Source organism: Apostichopus japonicus, chromosome 8 (assembly GCF_037975245.1).
Source record: "Apostichopus japonicus isolate 1M-3 chromosome 8, ASM3797524v1, whole genome shotgun sequence".
Classification (NCBI taxonomy): domain Eukaryota; kingdom Metazoa; phylum Echinodermata; class Holothuroidea; order Aspidochirotida; family Stichopodidae; genus Apostichopus; species Apostichopus japonicus.
In genome coordinates this window covers 30,292,340-30,318,252 of record NC_092568.1, presented here as the reverse complement: position 1 = coordinate 30,318,252, position 25,913 = coordinate 30,292,340, and the positions used below count along the sequence as shown (strand labels likewise).

General features: G+C 36.7%; 1 protein-coding gene across 2 annotated transcripts in view; it reads left to right on the top strand.

Moving 5' to 3' along the window:
* Positions 1-25,913, top strand: part of LOC139971524 (steryl-sulfatase-like) — a 51,598-nt gene that overhangs the window by 14,224 nt on the left and 11,461 nt on the right. For both annotated transcript variants that reach the window (XM_071978083.1, XM_071978081.1), the window contains exons 2-5: positions 823-1,320; positions 18,191-18,316; positions 20,619-21,302; positions 24,461-24,742. In XM_071978083.1, the coding sequence (XP_071834184.1) occupies positions 1,020-1,320; positions 18,191-18,316; positions 20,619-21,302; positions 24,461-24,742 (1,393 nt within the window). In that variant the 5' untranslated portion in view covers positions 823-1,019. The remainder of the gene's footprint in view (positions 1-822; positions 1,321-18,190; positions 18,317-20,618; positions 21,303-24,460; positions 24,743-25,913) is intronic.

The following is a 25,913-nucleotide window of genomic DNA, read 5'->3' as shown; positions in this document are numbered from 1 at the left end:
TGATTGATAAAGTTATTGTTAAATCAGTCTATTGATTGCAGCAAGTACAGACCATCAGTGTTTGAAACTGCAGTAGGCCCTTTGTACAGTATTAATAAAGCCCTAGTTCTCTATATTTACTTAATAGTGTAAAACCATTTGTGGGTATGTTTCTCGGTTGGCAATATACCTGTCACTCTTGGTCCAGCGTATGAATTGTTTGTCTGCAGAAAGCAGTCCTAATGTACACACCCATAAAATCACGTTATTACTCGTAGATAGTAGTCTATACTGTTGCCGGTACATAAAGCGTGCCATAAATTTAGCGACTGCGTTTGTTTCAGTATGGTTTTGGCCTTATGTTTGCAGAGTGTATTGTTATTTGTTATCGTCATGGCAATATTAACTGCGCTTCAAGCCGGTGATGGGTTTGGACTATTAGCCGTGCGGTATCATCGGTCTTGATTTTCTTCTTTTATTTATTCTGCTGCTGATTTTATACTTGTCTAAAGTCTACTTAAATGCCCTTACCTCTTCTATCTAAGTGTAGACTAACTCGTTTGAGCACGGCGCCCCCTATACCACATCCAAACTCTTCCTTCCAAATCTAACATTTAGAAGTGACCTGTACACCGATTTGCACAGACTTTTCGATCATGGAACATAGGTAAACCAAGCATGTTTTGGGGAATTTCAAGTATTAGGTTAAGGGTGGTTTTTTCATCGAGTTCTTATGTCACCTTGTTTGTAAGTAACTGATGTCATGTTATTTGTGTTGTTATCACAACTGGCTACTTTTATATAAAGACCTATATATATTTTTTGTTTGTCTTCTGGTTACAGGTGAACATTCCTTGGTATGCTATCGGAGTAAACTCAAATCGCTTTTGAAGTATTCCATCCATGGAAGGTCCGATATCCAGGTGACACCTCCAGACATCCTGACTACAACCCCTGTCAGTCATCCTTGTGCCCTTCAAACCCTGTTTGGAAAACAAATTGTGCAATATTTATATCATCATACCAAAGGCTTAATCAAAATGGCAGCTAGTAGTCAACATCTCTCTGTGGTTTTACTCCTCCTACTGGTGTATCTAGCAAATTATCAGACCTCCTTGGCAGAAGAAGAAGACACCAAGAGTCGGCGGCCTAATATCGTGTTCATCATTATGGACGACGTGGGTATAGGTGACATCGGCTGTTTCGGTAATAATACAATGAAGACACCTCATATAGACCAGCTAGCCAGGGAAGGGGTGAAGCTAACGCACCATGTATCCTTCCCTATGTGTACACCAAGTAGAGCGGCCCTGATGACGGGTAGATTCCCCGTACGTTACGGTAAGTCCACCTAACTTCACGCAAAGCTAGTCTTCACGAAAAGGGCTTTAGTTCCAAAAAAATTGTTACCTTTGAAGAATTTAGATGAGTATGCTGTAAGTCTGACCTGACCATGAAGTACAGTACTATCATGTGACCTTTTGTTTTGCTTATAACCTTGGTTTACGCTAATGAAATGTCAGGGTTCTCATGTTTCTGGTTTGCCCCCAAAATAGTTTAGTCAAGCACAAGCCAGATAAAAGAAGGAATTAATTTATCAAAGAAAAAACAAATGAAACATGATTGAAGTATTCCCTCCTCGTTTGAAATTGAACCTGCCCTATAAGATTGAGTGAACTGCCTTTTCAGGGGAGGAAACTAACCTTCAAGACCTACAGAAAAACATCCAGATTTTGTTTTGTTTTTTTCGTGTAGGTCAAAGGCACTTTATTGCTTGCTGCATTATTATCTTTGGCAATTTTCATTCAAATGTACAGTAGAATACATGCTGTAGGTCGAACTTTGGGTAATGGCTTGTGCAGTCATTGCCCAAGGAAGACGAATTGGCACCAGCCGAAGCGAAACGTCAACAAGGCCATTTTTGTTCTATCAGTAGTCAGAGATGAATTACCCAGCAGTTGCAAACCCATCCAAACCATGTTTTGTTTTGACTTGTATAACTTTTCACTTTTTTCATTTGCAAGTCTAATAGACTCCTTTTATGACATTTGAGTGTGAATTAAAGTAAGGTGAGCAGTTGCCATCTGCTTCACTATACATTAGCCTGATACAGTATAACATGAAAGTGCAGAGTCGGTTCATGGATTGAAGAAAAAACTGAAGGTGTGTTATTAACAGATGTTGTGAGAATTAAAGATATACCATTGTATAGCTGAGTACTGCTGTATTCTGGGTACCTTCAATGTAAGCACACAGTAGTATACACTGCAAAATATGGCCATACACCTCGGCAGTATTGGATAGTATGCTGTATTCTGGGTACCTTCAATGTAAACATACTGTAGTATACACTGCAAAATATGGCAATACTCCTCGGCACTATTGGATAGTACTGTATGCTGTATTCTGGGTACCTTCAAAATATTGCCATACTCCTCGGCAGTATTGGATAGTACTGTATGCTGTATTCTGGGTACCTTCAATGTAAACATACGGTAGTATACACTGCAAAATATGGCAATACTCCTCGGCAGTATTGGATAGTACTGTATGCTGTATTCTGGGTACCTTCAAAATATGGCCATACTCCTCGGCAGTATTGGATAGTATGCTGTATTCTGGGTACCTTCAATGTAAACATACGGTAGTATACACTGCAAAATATGGCCATACTCCTCAGCAGTATCGGATTGGTCAACCAGTCTTTTGCCATTTCAAGTCCTTCTGCTGTATTGTTGTAACAGAATATCTCAAAAATATTTTGTTTGTGGTGACTTGATTTGATAGGAAACTTCTACTTCATGATTTATAGCTTGAAAAATTGTTGGCAGGACAAGACAAATTGTGAAATGAATTTTAGCTTTGCTCATATCTAATTGCAATGTCAACTCTTACCCTTAAGACTCTCAAAAGACTTCCCTTTTGATCCACGCGCGAAGAAGATACTATCTAAAAGACAAGTGAAGATGAGGATTGCTGTTCAATTTTAGGACATGTAGTGAATTAATGTACCAATTTGTATGGCGTGCCTTGTTTTCAAGACCTCTGTAAAAGCCTTGACGTGGCGTATATTAATTTACATAGTCATGGCATGCTCTCTACCAGTATGCCTCTGATCCAAAACGAAGGGTAAGGATTTCAGAGATGGCAATACAGTATATCTCTGCCTTGGAGTGTCGTGAGATGGTATTGGTATTATCAGTGGATAAGAATTACGGTGCTTAGAGTTTGTCTTTGAGTTGCTTGGGGTTTCTAGTGTGTCACAACTTAAAGGGGAATTGAAGGCAGCACGCAATCATGATCCTAATTGTTGATTTAAATATAGGCTTTAAAAAAGTAAGAAATGGCTTAATGTCATGCCTTCAATTCTCCTTTAATACACTAACAAAGTAGTTGTGCTGGAAGGCAAAAGTCATTAATTTTGTGTTGAATATGAGACATTGTTACCAAAACAAGTTTGGTGTATAAGTAAATATATCTACAAATGAAAACTTGCTTTTTAATTATAAACCATTCAGAAGCCCGGGTACTTTGCATACTGTACTACACCCCCCCTCCCCTCCCCCTGTGTCAATCGATACAACCAGGAAGCGATGTCAAGAGAAATTGCACTTTTTGTGTTGGGTCTTTTTGTCTTCCAACTATAAGTGATCATTTAATAACATGAAAAGGTAACATTTGTATGTAAACCTGCCATTGTAAGTTGTATTGATTATCTTCCCCACTTGTGGATGCATGGCAACAAAACTAGAGAACTTTTTATTAAACCTTGGTCGTCTAGACACTCATAAGTGTTATCAAGATTGCCAACTTAAAAGCAGTTTTAGTCTAATCCTATTAGGTTTAATAGCAAGGACTAAATTCAGTACTCCCGGATATCAGGTTCAACATTTTGGAGACCTGTGTTAACAATCAATCCCACTCAAGGATTTGCTTCTTTTGTCTTCTATTGTCTTCTACTTGTGGGAACCACTTCTTTTAAGTAGAGTTGTTGAACAATAGCATCCAAAGTTTAAAGTCAGTTCAGAGCTCCTGATACAATTCCAGGCATGAATATCAAGTACATGTGTACACACAAACGTTACCTATTTTAGTACTTATACTGTTCCTACCAATAGCATGCCTTCTACCATCATGCTATAAATGTACTTATACCATCATGCTATAAATGCACGTATACCACCATGCTATAAATGCACTTATACCAATACCATGATGCTTTTTTGCACCTGGTACTGCAGGAAATAACTTATCCGAGTTGCTACTGTACACAAGTGCAAAGATAGTTCAGAACAATAATATGAGCTTGAGATAAAATTCCGAGCTTCCAATAACCCGCGTACACAAACATTGAATAGTAAATTGGTCCTCATACTATAAGTTTTCTATTTAAGAAAAGGACTAGCCTTCTGTAAATGAATAGATGCATTGTTATTTTAGTTTTAGTTTGATTTTTACCAAGGATTAGGAAGCCACTAGAAAATCCTTTGAAACACATATCTGCATATTGATCATCGTGGATGAACAGTCTGTATTATAGTATATCAAACTTGCTCAGATTTTTGATGAATGTAATTACTCACTGCACATTTAAACATAAACTTTGCTTTAGATAGATACAAACTTTTCCTCTTGGTTTGGGATTTATCAGGCTTTGATGGAAGTGGTATTGAAGCAAGATGTAGTAAACCATAATACACATTGATGGCACAAAACTCCTGAACATAGAGGCCCATTAAAACATAGAGACCTATTAAAACATACATACTGTAGAGACCTATTAAAACTCCAAGACCTACTAAAACATAGAGACATATTAAAACATAGAGACCTATTAAAACATACATAGAGGCCTATTAAAACATAGAGTCATATTAAAACATAGAGACCCATTAAAAAATAGAGGTAAAGGTTACTGTGAAGTACTGTACATTTCTATTTTCTCACAAAAATATATATATTTTACTTTAAATAATATTTTTAAATTTTGAAGAATTGTTTAGTTCAGTTCTCAATTTAATACTAAAACTAACTTCACATGTTGACCTATTTTAGGAAAAAGAAATAGATATATCTCCTGGAAGTAAACGAAAGACTAACAGCCTCTGGCCAGAAAGTTGCACACGAGTACCACTTGGGAGACTGCGGCATGCTAAGGTTAATTAAAGGATAATCCACTACAATAAGGTGGTAGGGATTGCGAAGGTACTGATTGAAACCTATATATGATAACCATTGAATTGTACAATTCAGAATTTTCAGACGAACCATTTATTACAGATGATGAGATGTGTGATTACGATCATAGACTACAAAATTTTTCCTTGGTATAAATCTGGGTCAGCATACCTGTGATACTTCACGTGACCTTTTGGCTTAAAGTACTGGGTTCTCTCACCGTTACCATGTTTCTATGCATATGAACAAAAACCGATGGCAGAATTTCGGAAGTGGTTTTAAATTAATATCACATCGTGTGTTTCTCTGAGTATGTAATTTTTTACTGTAGCACAGCTAGTTAGTGACTGCTCTTATGTCATGTCATATTACTCTGTTCCTCACTTTGCAATCTTCATGGTGAGTTTACTAATTACAAATTGGTAAATTTATTATCAAGAATTAATCTACGTAGATATTAATGGCCATAGTCTTGTACACAGTATATGCTTGACTGTGATCTACAGTGAATAGCTTTCTACTTGAGTATAGACCTAATTATGCAGTTCTAGAGAAAGAGTCCATATCTAGCATACTGACTTAGTTGTTTGTTCCTAGTTCTACATTATGATATTTACTTTTTATAATCTCTTGTTTGTTATAAGCTCTTATTGTACTTTTATAACCTCCTATTGTATTTTTTATCCTCCTATTGTATTTTTTATAATCTCTTATTGTACTTTTTATGACCTCTTATTGATTTTTACTTTTTTTGTGTTGGTATTTTAGGATTATTTTTATTAGGTTATTATTTGTTTTCACTGTATTTCTCCTTTTTTTTTGTGAAGGGCTTTGATACTTTTTGGTGATTTAAAGCTATATAAATGACGTATTTATACTTAATATTATTGATTATAGATACAGTAATCGTCCAACCCAGTATGTGAACAGTACATGACCTGCTACTTTAATTCTGTCAAGCGACTTTTTGGGGTTGACTTTAATCAGTTTCAATTTGTTCAATATCAACATACTGTAGTGACAGTTTATGCACAGTAGGTCATTTAGCTTTAAAACTATTCAACTTTCTTTCCAAAATATGAAATGAAATTTCAACATTTCAATAGGTTGCAACTTGTGTATAACATGTGACCACATGGTGCTTAAATGTTGTCTGCATGGAGATGGAATGTGCATTCATTCCCTTCTGGCTCATTAATCTTCAATTGGAACATAAAAATGTAGGAGGGTGTGATTATCTGATCAAATACTCAGTACCTGTTTATACTGTAGGTTTGATATTTAACTCGCTCGACAATGACGATTTTCAGCTAAGCTGGTTGTATACAGTAGTAGAATGTATTGTACAGTAAGATATTCTGTTTATTGAATAGAGAATCCAATTTGAAAGATTACTGTATCTACAGCAAAAGGGCTGAAACATACTCTGCTGTAGCCCACTGTTATCGTTAGGTACTCCTAAAAACAATGCTACTGTATTGTTACAGAATACAGATACATTGGTCTAATCTATTTTGTTCGAGGGTTAAAACAGTATGTCTATAATTTGATGACCGAGAGGACATTCCCGGTGAGCTGGAAGGAGAGTCCACTTTGAAGAGTCCACTTTGAAGAGTGGTCAAACTACTTTGGCTTGTACAGTAATTTAGGTTATTTTTTGTTTTTGCTGATAAATAGAAGGCTTGATAGTATAGTCTACAGTAAGGTGACCTGCATGACAACATATTCAGTGGGGAGATGGCTCAAGATGGCCAGCCTAGATTACCACATATTGTCCTCCTCCCCCCCCCCCCCTTGTTCATGTCCTCTATCCTCAAGGTACTTACTGTAGCTCACGAGAGCAAAATTTGTGAAAAGGACACAGTGGCTAAAGAAGGAATTCAAGAAAATGAATGGATAGAACGTGTCCCTACCCCTCCCCATATCTACCCTGTCCCTACCCAACCCTACCCCTCCCCATACCTACCCTGTCCCAACCCAATCCCTTCCAACTGAGAACTTCACTGTGCATCCACCAATGATATTCATTGGTAGAACCTTGCTATTAGATGAAAACTGAGAAACTTTTCTCCTGTAGTTATTTAGCTGAATTTCTAGTAGAAGAAATGGTGTGGTCAAGTTGCTCCCTCTTTCCCTATCAACATTTCCCTCAATATTCCCCATCCCCAAAGCCATGATCTGCATCAACACCTCCATCCCATGTAGAACTTATGAGAAAGAATAATTAAGCAGCCAAAAGATATTACAGGAACTGCGAAAGGAAAGACTACTGTAGCCATAGACTCTCTTGCGATACATATATATGTCTCCACATCATAAAGTTATTCAGAATATTGCAACATAGCACATTAAAGCATGTTTTATGTTATACATATAGTATTTTCACAAGTCCATGAACAATAATGCACATGGTTGGAAACTCTCTCTTCCTTCTTCATTATAGTACCCATGTAGAACTTACAACACATTCTTATACATTACAGATTATTAATGGATTCATTAAGTTTCTCTGTATAATCCATGGAGTCTTGAATATGGCGAGAAGACCCTGAAGTGCTCTACAAACACAGTGTAAAAACACAACAACTCCCTGTTTTTTTCAGCGAAATAATTTGAAATTGCAGTTTTGTTTCATCTCAAGTTTGAAGTATTAGTAAACAGTAATTTGAATAGAGCTCAGAAGCCAGTTGTCCCTGGAATGCGTGCAAGCAGATGGAAAACGATTTTGAACTGCTGTACGGTACTTGTCATGTAGTAGCACGGTTAACGTAGATTTAGTGGATGTACAGTATCCAGTAATGCATGTGCATGTACAGTAGTGCAGTGACATTACTGTAGCTACAGTACAGTAAATATGCAGTGGTATAAAGCAATTAATGACGTAGTTTAAAATACATTCCATCGTGAACAATATTATACCGTAATATTTTGCACATGCAGATCCAACAGATTTTTGACGGCCTTGCTCTTCGCCTTTTCATAGTAATTTTGGCCAATTTTTTACAAAACGTTTTGAAATGTCCATCTAAAAGCATTACATACTTAGCAACCCCCAAACTCGCTGGCCACAATGTTTGTAAAGCTCGCTTCAGACCATCTTTGATTCTTTGACAATGTTTGCATTATATATTTGACTATAGTTGTGTTCATTGCAGTTCCTGCATAAAGATTGGTGTTGACCTTGCTGTCATATATGACACAGACTGCTCATGACCAGTTTTTAACTGAATTGTATATAGTGATCAGTATAATTCTGCTTCTGATTGTTTCATTGTATAAAGTAATTAGTGTTTACACTGGTCCTCCCTCTAATGCAGTATATGCACAATTTACATAGGGAAATAAATACATGTATGGGCTGTTTTTCTTTCTTTTCTTCTCCCACCCCCCGCCCCTTCCTTCGTTACCCTCCCCCTTCCTACATTCCCTCCCCTGGTCACTGGCATAATTTGTTTTTCAAATCCCTTTCATATACATTTTTATTTATGTGATCAGCACTTGATCTGTATTGATTCGTCTGCACAAATATCATCAAGTACATTTGAATTTTATAAAAGGGGGCAGGAATGATTTTTGTACAAGCAAGGAATCTGTATTAAGTTACTGTAGCTCTAAACCAAACGTAAATTAGCATATAATTCGGTCTGGGTATAATTGCTATCAAATGTCTTTGCCTTAGTTTGCAATAAAGTTGTTTTAAGACCAACTTAGAGTGAGATAACACTAGAGTGGGCTCTTGTCATATGATCCATACCACTTAAAGATGCCGTATGTTACAGGAATAATGATACTGAAGGCTGCTTTAATATTGCATCATATACATTTTGTATGGAAACATTTAAATCATAGACCCCCTGTATTGTGAAGAAAGATGTGCTAAAGTGATATCTACCAGCAAATTCATAACCCTTCTCACAGTTCCTTCCTGGTATAATTGAAATCAATGTTTTTTGCCAAAGCCTGCAATAAAGTTGTTTAAGACCAACATTGGGTGAGATAACACTAGAGTGGGCTCTTGTCATATGATCCATACCACTTCAGGAGGCCATATTTTACAGGAATAATGATACTGAAAGCTGCTTTAATATTGCATCATATACATTTTGTACGGGAACATCTAATACTTTTATAGCTATTGTGAAGAAAGATGTGCTAAAGTGATATTTACCAGCACATTCATACTGTAGCACTCCCCACAACAAAAAATAGAAAATTGATACTAAGTTATATCCAGGTAATGGTGCAGACGTTACCTTCAAATCTCAACTTTAAGCAACTGTACTTTAATAGTACCACTGTACAGTAGATACAAGTCTGCAGTGTGCATTTGATTGCCTTTGTGCTAAGTTTATCACATTGGTATGCACCTACAGCACGTTAGGCTACAGTACTGTAGCTTAATTTAATTATTAACGTACATCGTATTATCACATCAATTGTCAACTAGGCTCAGGTGTCATGCAAGTAAGTGTATATACATGGGTATTTGCTATTTTGGTATCTACATGAAAAACACTTTCAAAAAGGAGTGAAGGCTGAAGTACCGTAAAAGTTCAAACCTTGCCAGCAAAGAATTAAGTGACATTAATTATCAAGCGTTGTGATGGGTTTGACTACAGTACTGTTCATAGATCAATTCACACCAGTGTGATTGCAAAACGGGCGTGTTCGACTTGGTGTATACAGTGACTACGATTTACCCTCTGAGACATTTTTACAAACATTGGAGTCAGTTATTTATATGCTTCAGACTTGGCAATGGACATACACGACATGTGCACTCTAGTGTTGTATTATTCTATATAACTAAAGTATATAACCTTGACTCTCTATATTTATTACTCAAGTTTGTAAAAAAAATAAGAAACATTCCCCAAGTCGGTCAGTACTTTAAACTGGTGCTATTCGATTGGTTATGTATCGTAGTTGGTCAGTGGTATGAGGAAGGGGTGGGGGGCAGAGGGAAATTTGGCTCTTTTATTATAACATCATGTGCTTTTGATGCATCAGTGAGCATACTGTAACGTGATGTTCATGTGAGTCAATTTGCAAATACTCTAACATCAACTATATAGTTTTGATTAGGAAACAAGACATTGTTATCCTTGATAAAATACCCTGTTGTCATAAATTATAATACCCTGTTGTCATAACTTGTTCAATTGTTTCCTATATGTTAATCTGTAAAACTAATGCATGAGTTCACTAGTTTTGTATTTTCCTGACATTGTTATCCTTGAAAGAAAAACATGTCCTCATGAATTGTTCAATTGTTTCCTACATCTTAATCTGTAAAACTTATGCTTGAATTCACTAGTTTGTTTTTCCTGACATTGTTATCCTAAGCTTGAACGAAAAAACATCTTGTCATGATAAATTGTTCAATCGATTCCTACATGTATTAATCTGTAAAACGAGCGTATGAATTCACTTATTTTGTTTTATCCTGTCGCTATGTTTCTCTACATGTGTGTTTGTGTGTGTGCTATAATTTTCACTCATAGTCATAGTGTTAATGCCTGTACCTTGCTTCTCATTTTACCTAAAATACTGCACTCCGGATAACCATTTAAGTCCCTCTCCTTTCTAGGACTTTAACTGTCCATGCAAACACATTTATTGTTTGACATTGTTCTTTTGATATTCCTGTCATGCATTCTTCCTTTTCTTTTCATTTCTTCTTTATTATCTCTTTTCCTTCTAGTTCACCCATTACAGATCATTAGACACAGATGTGTGAGGCACAAAAAAGGACATTTGTGTAAACATTATATCAGAATAAAAGTTTTATTTTGGAACCAAGGCTTATCCCAGAGATGCCCACAATTTTGTTTCTCCAAATTTGTTTTCTTATTTTGTCTCCAGATGATGAAAACCTATATTTACTTCACTCCTCGCTTACCTGTCTCCTCACGCCCTTTGCACCCATTCTGCGGTGCATATAATGTCCATGGTAACCCTTTAACACTGTGCACCCTCCATGACCAGCTCCTCGGTCAATGCCCCTCCTTGTTCTGCCATCTCAAGTGCCCACACGTTTTTATCGATCAGAATTTTCCCTTCGGATTTAGTCCTTACGGTAGCAGTAAGTTTTAGATTATTCAAGCCCAAGTTGGAACTAAGTTATGACACTATATTCTTCTGTTCTTATCTGACAGTGAAATGAAGCCTCAATTCTCAAAAGTTAAGCTTACACAATTACCAAACTTTCCAGTATATTTCCAAATTTTACTCAATTTTCCTTCACAGACTGAACTCTTTGTATCGTAAGTCCAGTTGTCGATTCATTTTGTTCCAGAAGGTTTCTTTTAAACATGCCAAGTACGAAGTACGGGGCTGCTCATTGTCTCGTAACTTCACAGTTTGTGAGTTGCATAAAATCGCAGGAAGGGTGACTTGACCCTCTTTACTTGATCATGATTAGGTTGAACAGTACTTACTGTATCCCCAACACATATACAGTAGCTCACCTTGATGTATACATGCAGGCAGCTTGCATATAACCTTTACCTACAGTAAAGCCTTTACCTACCTTTACCTACCTACCTTTACCTTTACCTACAGTAAAGCATATAACCTTTACCTACAGTAAAGCTCAGAAGTGACTGATGTCTCTGCTTTTCCTGTTATATTTTGTTACTTCTTTGTTTGTTCTGGAAACGAAATCTATAAACTTTCAATATCTACAGTATGTTTGTGTTGAATGTTTCCGGTGTTTCCTGCTACTGTATATTTTGTTAGTCCTGTAATTATATAATTGTACTAATTATCCTGAGTGTATACATCCTGATATGCCAATTAATTGTAAGCCTGAAATATGTACTGTATGTACACTGTATCCATAGTAAATCTGTTAATTCTGGAGCCATTTTAGCCTCTGAAGAAGATCCTGCTAGGATCGAAACGTCAGGCCAACTTACTTTTACACAATCTATTACACAGGCTCTCTTGTGGATAAGCAGTTTGCTGACATTTTTATTTTATTTTAATTTAATTCTGGAGGCAGTTATATTATTATAAAGCTGCTTAAGTGCTATTAATATGTGCAGTCAAGGTCAGATAAAGTCTTCACTGTCTTAACAAATGTCATCTTGAGATATGCAGAAATTCATGAGATCATGCAAGGTCTGCCAATGACTTTACCTTTTAAATACACCTTAGAACATAGATTCCCAACTACAAGTGTGATTCATTTTTTTCCCCTTCATCCCTGGCTTATCTGTCTCCCCACAACGTTAGCACTCTCGTTCTGCCATGCCCAGAACGAACTGGTTACCTTTCAACACTGTGCGCCCTCTATGTCCGGACCTCTCCTATCAATGCCCCCCCTTCTTATTCTACCACCAAGACATGCCTAGACGTACGGTTTTGTGCGTAGATTTTTTTCTTCCCATCTTCAATTTGTTCAGAACTGTGTTTTCTTGAGACCTTTTTCACCTTTTTGGAATAAGGTTTTTGTTCTGTGACACCCTGAGATCATGGAAATGCATATAGTCAAATATTCTGCATCTTACAGGTTCACTCAATGTATTGAAGAGAGTTGATTCTAAGAGTACAGCGTATAGGTGAGAGTACAGTAGCCTCCATACAGGGAGGAGGCTACTCCAGGTATACCGTAGGTAAGGGAAGCCACTTTGGGAAGGGGAAGCGGTATCATAAGAAGTAAGGGCATTGGCCGGAGAGATCCCGATATAAGAGGGCGCACAGTGTTAAAAGGTTACCAGTTTATTCTAGGCACGGTAAAACGAGAGTGCTAAGTTTTGGTGGAGACAGGTAAGCTCATTCCTCATAAATATCCAGTAATTTTTTGAATTTTACTATTGGTAGGGGAAGGAAGGAGAAGGGAGGGGGGGGGTTAAGGAGGGCCAATCGTGTGGAATTAAACATGAGCAAGGTTGGCGCAAAACTTTTGTTTACAATAAAAATTATAGCTAGTTTCTGCAATCAGGTAAATATGTTGGTCCATATAATTCTTTGGTCTCACCATTTGCACATAATACTTTTTTTTTTTTCTGGCATAAACTTAAGATACGTCTTAAAACAAATCATGAAATATTATTACCCAATATTCATTTCTATGTTCATTGATTAATTCTTAAGCCTCACCATTTCCTCATAAAACTTATTAACCTTGCAACATTTTAGATTTAGGATATTAAAACAATATATGAAATATTCATAGTCAGTTTACTTGTACATTTGTTATATAATTTAATTTTTTCCTAGAATTCACAAGAACCTCTTCAAGCTACAGACAACAGTACTGTGCACAGTCTGTGCACAGACTGACCGTGTAAAAAAAACATCCAGAGTTAATTAACGAGAGCACCGTCAATTATGTTATTGATCTCCTAAGTTTGATGTAAATAACCCTCATGTAATCAATCAATAGATGGCTACATGTACTTTGTAGTACTTGTAAACAAAAAAAATCAGTTTTATCTGCTGCTGGTGGAAACAGAAAGTACACACTTCAAAAATTGTTCAGTTCAGGAGGATCTAGTAAAACAAATTAATAATAAAATATATTCATTCCCTCACAACTATTTTTTTATAGCATGCGCGAGTACACGTTATGCTGTAGTTGCCGGCTCGTAGTAACTGCTGGTGAACATGTACCCTAGGCCTAAAATACGAGCACGTAGCAGCTACACATTTTTTTAGTGTTTTGGGGATCTTTTGTCGACCAAGTACAGGACATTATACGGAGCATTTCATTTTCTAATTATTATCTAAATACTGCGTGTAAAGCTATCCATAACATAAAAGCAAAAGTGTGGAAGCAAATGAAGCACACCTATCATCTGAGCTCCCTATTCCCTTCCAAATTAAGGTCAAATTAAACTACTCAGATTTGCAAGGGCTGCATAATTGTAGAGATCTCATATTCGTATTTATACAAAGTTCGACCTGAGAGCTGCTCAGTATAAACAACTCCCCGATACAATCAGTCAGTGTGCGCATAATTCCATCTACCCTTATAAATGCCAACTTTGCCAACTAATAGTAGGGTCAAATCTCTAATTTGCATTCATTATTATGATTGTCCTCCAGGGTTTCCTGCTTACGGGCGATTTTGAGAGTGATTTTGAGAATTTTTACATTTTGTATATACACACGTCCTCAGAATGCAGAGAATGTTGTCCTCATAAGGGCAGTAATGACGATTATGACGTCCATTTTCTTTTTGCCAGTGAATTTAAATAAATATTTGTATTCTTTGGTAGTTGTCTCATCCATCAGAAGTTACTATACTTTTCAGTTTTACAAGGTCTGTATGCTCTCGCTAAAGGGGCAATAGAAAGCAATTTGATATAATTATATACAGCTAGCGCAGTATGTGACACACAATTAACTTCACGGTATGCTTTTTATCCACTTTAAAAACGTAAAAGGCTTTAAAAGGTATTAGTTTACTAAGAGCCTTTTTAATGTACACATGAACAGTTATAATGTTAAATAGGTTAGACATTTCACGGCTCACTTAAAATAAACCAAAGCAGACTGTCATGATTCACTTCCCACTCGTTGGATCTCCAGACATGTACTCATTCCCACTCAATGCATTAATTCTACAGATCAATAGCCTAATTGTCTGTGGTTCATACTTTACAAAGACTATCAAAGGTGTCATCTCTGTCCAAAATAGTTCGTTCAATTTGTAATTCAAAGCTAAATCATTCAAGCTATTATCAGTAGATTATAATCAACTCAACAATTTTTGTGTCTTTTTTTTTTGTGTCTTATTTATTGGTTCCCTAGTCTTTTCCATTCTTTGTGCAATTTTTCGTCTATAGGGCCCCATTGGAAAAGGGCCGACGTTCAGTCAGCCTAATGGGTTTAGCTCCTGTTACTCTTTTTGTTCTTTTCTTTTCCGTCCTCTTTGTCTACTTTGTCTTTGTAATAGTTGTCTTTTGTATTTTGTATATTTGTATTTTGAACAATCTGAGTGCGAATAAATCAAATCAAAACTCCTAGGAACAGACTTTTATGTACATGTATACATGTACGAAATGTACATGAAAAGTATAGGCACGGCCTATTAATTGCACATCTCAAATGATATGCTCATGCCGTTCAGTATTCGTAAGGGGAGGATGTGTATATGGAGGGGGAGGGAAGGGTTGAAAGTAAATTGCAGGGAAAGGGGAGTGATGGAGATAAGATAATTTCTTGTGGAATTGGGAAACATGTACAGTATGCTGTGGCATTAACACAAATCAATGTTTTGCAGTTCTGCAAATATTGGCCAAGCTTAATACTGTAGCCATTATTATGAATGGGTGGGTAGTACTGCTGTTCTTAACATGGTAGATAACAATATTAGGAAAGAGGAAAGATGAAATTTGGAGACTTAATGATAGTGCTTTTTGTGCAAATGTTTCTCTTTGTTTTGCTTCAATTAAGGTTGCCTTTCACAATGCCGGTGTCTTGTGTAAATATTATTCTTACATCAACGTACAGTACTGTATCTTCTTGTTTACTGCCAGCTAATCAGTTGAACCACAATAAGTGATGTTCAAACACAGTTATCTGATTTACATTCTGATTATGATTATTCTCTACTTCATTTGCATAATTCTAAGTTCAATAAACCAACTTGATAAAGGAAACAATTTTTGTTCGGCCCATGAATCATTCTTTGACTGTAAATTATGGTCAATAATACTGGATTTATTCACAATCATGTGTTTGAACAAACTTTGCAGCCCCTAAGCAACGTTGAAAGAGCAGAGCTTGAAGGAGACACCAACCCACCTCTATAGCCAACTATACCCATTTATACCCAAATGTATTGGATATTGCGAAAATCAGAAGAGATCATATTATACATATATACCACTACTGTAGATTTTTATCCAAATCTGAAAATTAAAAAATCCAGTAATAGTAAGTAATTATAGAGTACATAATTTTGATCTCCAAATTTTGCAAACGTCCTGTTTTACATTGTCTAGTGTTGTTTATCACATGAGATCAGGAAAAAGAGAAAAGTATTTTTGTATTAAAGACTTCCCCCCCCCCCCAGTTGCAAGTGTCCTAGCATTGTCTGCAAATATGAGCATTCATAATGTGCACATAATACTCGGTATTTAGATCTCATTGTTTCAAAACAAAAGCTATTCAGGGTGTATATATAAAGTAACAGCTGGTAACCCCATTGAACAGGATGTGAGATTGAAAGGTGAGATGTCCTTCATAACACTTGTTATGGAACATTTGCACCAGTTACCTTCAAAAGTGAAACTTGAGTGGGAAGTGTTTGTAAACTGTTACAGTGTATGTCTCTCACGCAACCACGTACTTGGATGTTGAACACATTTAAGTGTTTGCAGTTTATTTCGTTCCCTTTGTGTCTATATAAAGGATTTCATTTTTGAAAAGTGAACAGAAAAGTAACATTACCAAAATCTTGAGGGGTTGTTGTTTCAGTCGCTTTTAAAGTTAGTTCCACGTTTTAAAGTCACAATACGTGTTTGCTGATGAATTTGTCAAACAAGGGGGTTTAATGGTGAAAGGTTGTTGCAATCGAAAGAAAGATATTTATTTTCTGTTGCCCTTATGGCGCAAACGATTTACCGTAAATCAATGCGACCGCTCATATCAGCATGTTCATTACACAGATGTAAACCTAGGCCTTTATATCGTATCATCCACTTTTTTTACCCAATTCCAGGAGGAAACGTCTGGAAACAACTGTTTATGGATTTAAATCACACTAGAAAAACAGTTGTAAGCCTTGAGGATGGTGAATTTGGAAGGTAGCGATAGTTATTAATGTTACCAGCTGTTGTAGACTATTTAGATTAAGTGCATAAGTAAAATGGAGACAGGTAAGGATCAACATTCGTAAATCCCCAAACCGGTCAGTTTTGGGATTGCAATGGAAGGAAATGACACAATTTCGTAAGCTACGTCGGTAAGACCGACAGAAAGATACTACTCAAGAGAAGGGACCTAACACAAGCTATAGCCATGAAAGAGAAAGTAGTCCTAGGCCTAATGATCAAAAATAAAACAGAGAGTTTTGATTGGCGTACGATCTGTTGGGCGGGTCTTGCAAATTTTGATTGAAGTTTATAGAATCTACGGACTCGTTAATAAATCTGGTGAATTTCATTCAGCTCAAAATGTTTAATGACAAATAACTCAATAAAAATAATGAATATTGATATGGAGCTTTTAGTGCAATAAGCTGGAAAGGTCGAAGTTTAAATTTGGCAAACACGTACAATACTGAGACTTATAAGGATAACCAATCACTCTGATTGCAGTTACAATGCAACAGTCAAAGTGATCAGATTTAAGTTTTATGCTCTGGACTTTAACTATGCTACACCTGTCTCATTACAATGATAGCACTTTTCCATCTACCTGATCTATAAGAAATATGGTCTCCCTTATTTTTGAGCCATTTCCAAGTTTTGTTGCCAATTGAATCCTCCCTCCTGAATGTACAGTATCAACCATCCTGAGATTCACAAAATCAAAAGTATCTGCTGATCTTGTGAATGTATAATGTAATGTTCATATTCAATCATAAGATAAGAGGATAATGTGAAGTCTGAAGACCCCACAAATGAGCACGGCCCCCAAATAAACCCTGCAAATCTCTCACAAATACCGTACGTCCTTTCTGTTACATATTCAGCAGTGTGTGTCAGACACAGTGAGGCTAGTTCACTAGGTATGGCACCAAGAGCTCAGCACCCCTGCTATTTATTAACTACATGTGGTTACATCTAGCAGATATAACATTGTATCACAATTGTTTACTTCACAAATTTAATTGGCAAAGATATCGAAACCTCAGGTCATTCATTCAAGAAATGATTAACTTCTATAATAGGTTGTTTGTTGTACTTTTTATACCTTGTATGTACATAATTTGTTACTAATCTGTGTATACTTTAGATAAGATTTATTTGTACAAGTATCAAAGTGGTTTGGATTTTCTGAATTAGATTGCATTTGATGTTTGATATAACAATAACAAGTATATATCTGCTTTCTTTGTTTTCTTTACCCAAAGGTCTCGCCTCCAATCACCTGATCAGAGTAATCATCTATGTATCCTCGATAGCTTCCATGCCCCCTTCTGAAACCACCATCGCAGAGATGTTAAAGAATGAGGCCGGCTATGCAACAGGGTTAATAGGTACAGTTTAACATATTACAACAAACTAACAGAATTATATATATTGACTTAATGTTCCCCATTCCCCCCCCCCCCCCTAGACTTTAATGATTAAGTTGCATTTTTGATTGTGTGTCAACCACTTAGTTGTAATCAAACAGTTGGCTTTTTTTTCTTTGGTTGTGTTGACTGCTTGTTATATTTGATTTTTCCTTAGTTTAATATTCAACTTTTGATATTTGGTAGATTAAGGTTGAAACCATATCTCTATTCTGTAGCTTGGTCTGTTTCGTCTGAACTCTCCCCTACCCTGTAGTTTTGTGTGATATGGTGGTTAACACTAACTTGGCCTAAGATGATACCATGGTGTGTTGATGTATTGATACTGCATGGAGTTGACTAGAAATGAATATGTTTGCAATTGTGAGTCCTGTAAATGCCATTGGCCCTAAAGGAGACACAAATCAAGCCGTCATCTTTAACTTATTCAATATGATCAAAGAGATCTTTGTGATGAGCAAAAAGATCTTGCTCGTTTGTGAGATATCCTAGGTGCCATTTTTGCTGTCATTTTCTCAATGGACTGTGATGCCAGATTTTAAAAGCAAATTTACCTATTCTTTATTTCTCTATTCATATTTCCCAAGGTGGAATATTTAACGGTATTGAAAGTAGAACCGTTGGCATCATGTTAAGAGATTTAATATTTTTGATTCAGCATTTGCAAAACCCATCTCCGTTGTAGTGAATAATCCATAAAAATAATAAATAGACCAAACACATACAGTAACAAAACTGCTCGCATGTGCGGTTGGATGATGTCATTATTTAGACTTGATCAAGTCCTCAGCCTTTTTTCTGTAGGAACATCTCCCAAACTGGATTAAGTTTTTTCTTAGCTTTTTGAGGAATTGTTCATGACAGTCTTTCCTATCATGATATATAGTCCAGTGATGATGGTTGGATGTGTCTTCCTTAAAACAGGGTTGGATAGCTTTAGATGAAGATTTAAGAGAAGCTTTCTGCAATTATTCAGTAACTTTGACTGAATCTACACAATATTACCCAAACAAAGATTACCATTGTTTCAACCAAGACATCCGAATTGTATATATTGGTTAGTTTCCATCCCTACACATTTCCATCCACAAACCACTACTTCTTACTGAAACTTGACTAAGCATAATAAATGGAAGGATTTGAACATTGGCTTGTTTGCTGTCGTAGGTTTAGTCTCTGTAATCAGCTTTTCCATATCACATATTTATAAACGAGCAATTGCGATACATCCTCGTAATTACTGCTGTTATGAAATTAAATGTACTGTACCCTTCTTATTCCTAGAACCAGCCACGGAATTTAACATAGTTTTATATAAATTTTAATATTATTAACCTCATTGGAAGAATCGTTCACATGGCAACAGAGAAGCAAAAACTTGCGTTATTAGGTCAGCAAATTCAGACAATCAACACCATGGCATCATATCAACAAAATTGCTGCATTCGAGAGGTTTTGCCGGAAAGAATATGTGACTTATCTAGTAGCTTTCCTGGTTTTTGCCGATTTCGGCTTTAATATTGCTGTCTGATGGTAAACATCTAAATGAGCCTAGCTATTACCATACAGTAGTAATAGGACAGTATGCGGTTATATTACTTCACCATGGTGTTAAGAGAACGTCTGTTTTAAAGGTCAAGGGTAGTTACGATCTCTTTGATTTGGCTTTCGATTTATCCCCCAACTACTCAATTTCACCAATGCTTCGATTTATTAGATTCTGCCAAAATGAAATATAGATTTAATATTTGTATTGAAAGCATTGAGAGTAGAACCCTAGTTGAAACCAATTTCCCTAACTTTGTGCGTGCATCAAAATTTATTGTATAATTACAGTATTATGTGGCTGAAATAAATCGTGAAAATGCTGATCAGAATGTAAAAATTGATGTTTACCCTCTTGCGCTGTATAAATTCTAGCCGTTGCTATCGAGGCTGTGTTGATTAGAATTTAACCGTAACGTTTAGAAACGTGGCACTCACAAGTTGGCTGTCAAGCATTGCAGCTACAGTACATTGTCTGCCAGTGTGCAGGTACATATGTATTCCACACCCATTACGCCAAGTTATGTTAGTTACCGTAGTTACCACACAAAAGTTACCGTACACCACAAAACGCAAAAGAAAGCAGCTTTCTTCCTTTCTCTACTTTTTTATATTTTTTGGCAATTCCTTTTCCTTTGTGGTTTGTGTTTGCGATTCCTTTTCGGTTCGTACTTTTGTTTGTGTTAACGTAAGACATTTTTACTCTCGATTTCAATAGGTAAATGGCATCTTGGTATCAACTGCGAATCAGAAGACGCTTGCTCGGACCCCAACGGGCAAGGGTTTGACTACTTCTACGGACTGCCGCTGACAAACCTGAAAGATTGCGGACATGGCAGCGTATGGCAAGTCTGGAGAAGCACGGTGTACAGGGATATATTCCTAGCATTCTTTGCCGTCGTGGCAGGAGCTATCTATCTCCGAATGAACGGATTCATCGGCAAGAACGGATTCCGGGTCATCGTCACCTTCGCGACCATATTAACGTTCAGCTTGTACTTCATGATGAAGACCATGGGCCTCATGAACTGCATACTGATGGAGAACAGGAAGGTTATAGAACAACCGTTAAGTTACGATAACCTCAATCAGAGGTTGACGAGGAGGGCCATATCTTTCATAGAGAGAAACCAAAACGAACCGTTCTTCCTAGTGATGTCGCACATTCAGGCCCACACTCAAATTTTCAGCTCAAAGCGCTTCATCGATAAGAGCGAACACGGCATCTACGGAGCTGCCGTGGAAGAGATAGACTGGAGCGTGGGGGAGTTGATGTTGGCACTAAAGAAGCTAGGCTTGGAAAACAACACCTTGGTTTATTTGACATCTGACAATGGCGCCCATATAGAGGAGCGGTCGGATGACGGAATGCGAGAAGGAGGATGGAACGGGGTGTACAGGGGTAGGTACAGAGGAATCGATCCAGAAGTACGGTCGGTTGGTGACTTGGTGTATATCTATATATTAATAATATTGGTAACATCGTATATATATATATCAATAATATTGGTAACATATCAATAATATTGGTAACATTGTTTATGTATCAATAATATTGGTAACATCATATATATATCAATAATATTGATCACATGGTATATATATCAATAATATTGGTAACATCGTATATAATATTTGTAACATTGTATATGTATCAATAATATTGGTAATATTATATATATATATATATATATATATATATCAATAATATTGGAAACATATCAATAATCTTGGTAACATCATATATGTATATCAATAATATTGGTAACATCGTATATATATCAATAATATTGGAAACATTGTATATGTATGAATAATATTGGTAATATCATATTTATATCAATAATATTAGAAACATATCAATAATCTTTGTAACATCGTATATGTATATCAATAATATTGGTAACATCTTATGTATCAATAATATTGGTAACATTGATTTGTATGGTCTTTCATACAGTCAACATCTATAATTGTGCTGTATTGATATAGCAAAAGCCCAATATGCTCTGAACTTTCAAAAATCCATCCATCTGTATAGAAAATATCTGTATCAGTGTCCTAACTTTAGGACATGTCTACTGCTACGAAAGGTACTGTGATACATTTTATAAAAATGATGTTACTTAAAGGCCCACTTTCAGTTTATCAATATTTGGTTTTGATGATACCAATCCATTTTATGTGTAAACAGAAGGTGAGATTTAATTGATGTTTCATATGGGGGGGGGGGGGGGAGGGTGGAGCACTAAATTTGACCAGATTAGATAGTTAGGTTAGATAAGGAAGTGCAGAAGTACAAAAGAGATAGGTAAGTATTATGCCATGTTTACATTCAACTGCAAGAGTGTGTTCTTCCATCACAGAGAACTGCTAGACCTCCGAGAGTGTTATACTGTATTTCAGTCGTCTATTTAAAACACAGTAATTGATGTTTTTAGAGTTAAAGGGTTTTCCCTGCATGTAGAATGTATTTTGTTGGTCTACTTTGCGACATCACATATATGAAGAGTTGAGTACCTGGAAAACAGCATTTTTGCAATAGGTAAAGCAGAGTCAAGTTTCAGTACAGAATGTGAACAAGGTGTGAAAAAGTCCTCAAGCAACAAAATGGATTGATTATTCAAATCCCAGAGGAGTATTGTTTGCTGTTAACAGGGTCCATGAAAGACTAAAAATTCAGTCCAACCAATAACAGCAGAGTCAGAACCTCATTACTGCCTCAAGGAATTCCTCATTCCTCTTGATCATGTCTCTTACCCAGATCAGCAGGAAAATACTCTCCTATGAAGTCTTTTTTGTCGAAGACAGCTTTAAGTAGAAACATTTCACAGATCTCCTGTAGACATAAGTCGGACTGAAGAAGGTTCAATAAACTCAATCGTTTTGGTTATTAGAAGTAGCAGTGCTTCCTTTCCCACTCGTAAATTATGCTTTATTTTTGTGATTTTGGCGGTGGGAATTTTTTTCTGAAACGCTGCTCTGGTTGTGATACAACAATGATAGCATTGTTGGTGTCTTTTTTTTCAAGATTGTCTTGGTTTATACCTGTCTCCTCACGGTATTAGCACTGTCACTCAACAATGTCTACAGTGAGTTGGTAATTGTTTTAACACTGTACCCCCTCAGGGACCTTAGCAACATGCTGGAATGTCTGGTAGAAAGTTATTTGCATGTGCATTCAAAGTGTGTTGCTTATAAGTAATCATCAGCCTAGATGAACTAACAATCTATTGGGAAATATGCTGTCACCCCAAGAAGCATATTACTCACATATAAAACACACAGCAGCAAAACAACAATAAACAAAAATAAATAAAGCAGTAAAAACCAGAATGGTGAGTTTGTTCTCCTACTATGGTAAATATAAAAATAATCACAGAAATACATGTCATCGCTTGTTTATTCCCTTTGTTGTACAGTATAAGAAATATCCAAACCGACTTTTCTTCTATACATGCTATATAACTTACTTTTTAACTACATCTGCCACAGTCTTACAAATAAACTTCTCAACCATGAAAGGAAAAGATTACGTAGGTGCCTGTAAGCGTAATCTGTGAACTGATGAAGCAAAGCACTCTAGTTCTTTATTTGGTACAGTATGAACTAATGATGTGTACAGTGGCTCTCCCTTTATGAGCATCCAATGTTTAAGATGAAACATAACTGAGGCCAGCATTTGTCAAGGCGGATGTAAAATGATATTACGTCCGTGAAACATTGTGGTCGTCATGCATCTGGAAGCAATTACACATTTAGTCAGTTCCAGTAGGGTACTGAGGTGGAAAGGATCACCATTTGTTCCCAAAAATTGCCGTTGGGTGTCTGATTGACGAAACCGACCAAAGAGAATCCTCCATCAAGTTTGATCGCCAAGTGTTGCATCATTAATCAAAACTGCCAGATGATACAGATTATCCCCAATGTCATATAACATAGTTTCTGATCTGTTTAACGCATGGCTACCCTACCAAGGCTATGCACAACATAGTGTCTCTTCTATTCATCTACCAGACTATTTAAAAAAAAAGCCAAAGATGGTTTAACAATTTTTTCGTAACAACGGATAGGCATTGATTCTGGCTCGAACATGTTCTACCATGGCAGTGTAATGTAATCTGTCTGTACATAAAAATACATGTCTCGTACATCTGTTTCTAAACCTGTTAGACACAAGGTACATTTAACCATGTGGCACGTTCAAACGGGGCACGTTTGCACATATTGATTTTTTGCTTAATCGTAACGTCAAGTTTAGGCGACAAACTTTTCTCACAGCAATTAGGGTTGTTATTATTGCCAGAACATTCAATTATTTACAGTAAAACTGTATGTGCATTGTGATAATGTCAAGCCAAACCCCTCCCTTTCCCCACCTCCCCTTCTCACCCTCCCCAACCTCGCCCCTTCAGCCCAGTTTATATTGTCTGCATTTTCTGTCTTGCAGAAGAACTTTATTTCTCATAAACTATTCCAATCTTGTGTTAAGTTTCTAAGCATATGTATTCAAAATAATATTCAAGCAATACTCTTCACTCTTTTTCTTTTCATATTTAGGGGGCAAAACCAACACATATGAGGGTGGAATCCGTCTTCCGACGATACTTCGTTTTCCTGGTGTGTTTGAACCTGGTTCAGAGGTGGATGAACCAACACACATGGCAGACATGCTCCCGACTGTGGCCAGTATGGTCGGCGTCCCGACCCCAGCCTCTAAAGTCTTAGACGGGAAGAACATCTTCCCCCTCCTGAAAGGGGAGGAGAAAATTACACCTCATGAAATCATGTTTCACTACTGTGGCTCCTATGTTCATTCAGCTAGGTACAGGCCACGAACAGGTAGGTCCAAACCCCCCATGCAACAGGGTAGAAAAAGTCGTTAGGTTTAACATTTAATGGAATGCACCATAAACTATGTGTTAGCTACAGCCTAACATAACATTATGTATACTCAACTTTTGGCCACTATACAGGGAAATAAGTTAGCGTTCAAATTTTGTGCAGCAGTTTGGAAGGCAGTTACGACTTTCTCTTATAAATTGCTACGGTTCCTGTGAATAGAGAATTGCTATGCAGCGTTGCGTTTGTAAAGCAATATGCCAGTTTTGCATATCATTTTACAAAGCGATACTCGATAGTTTACTCCCTGCCGTACCAAGAACTGGTTTTGGGAATGTATGCTACTGTGGACACGTGAAACATTTGCTGTACAGGTTTGCGCTGGAAGAAAACCACAACTTATCAAGTGGTCACTAACAGTATTATGGGTTGTCATTTTTGTTCACACAAGAGAAACCTAAAACATTGATTTCTATATGTGCCACAGATTTGCAGTGCTCTTGAGATCGTCTGAGAGACCACTTAATATCTACAAATAGAGCACGATCCTATCCAAAGAGCACTTGACAGCAACTTTTTGAATTTGGTCTGCAATTTTGACAGGCAGAACGAGTAATAAAATGCAATGCCGTTTTTTCAAATTTCATCTGTGGGTGGAAAATGAAAGCTCAAATTGAATTTTTGGAAATTTTATAATTTGACGAAAGATTAGCTGAAAATTGTTAACTTCCAATTTGGCCGGTAGCATCATCTAAACACTGGCAACCCTGCGCTCGATACAGTACTTCCAGGTCGCGCTTCAAAAGCACTCGTATTGACCAGTACGAACAATTCCAAACCTCTATCCGATAGAAACACCATATTCATACTGCTCATACTGTCAATACAAGTGCCTGTATGAAGTGGGATTATGAACATACAGTAGAGAACACATTGTCCCAAGTCAGTGTTTACAGCCAGTGGGGACAATTTTTTTAACGCTTTGTAGCAATTTATTCAGTACTTTCAGGTCAGACTTCAAAGTACTCTTTACTGACTACATGCACAATTTCAAACCTTTTATCTAAATAGAATATTCAGAATGCTGGTAATGGTAATACAAGTGCTTTGAAGCATGATATGAAAATATAATAAAGAAAGGAGGAAAAAATCACCCAACTGGGTGCTTTGT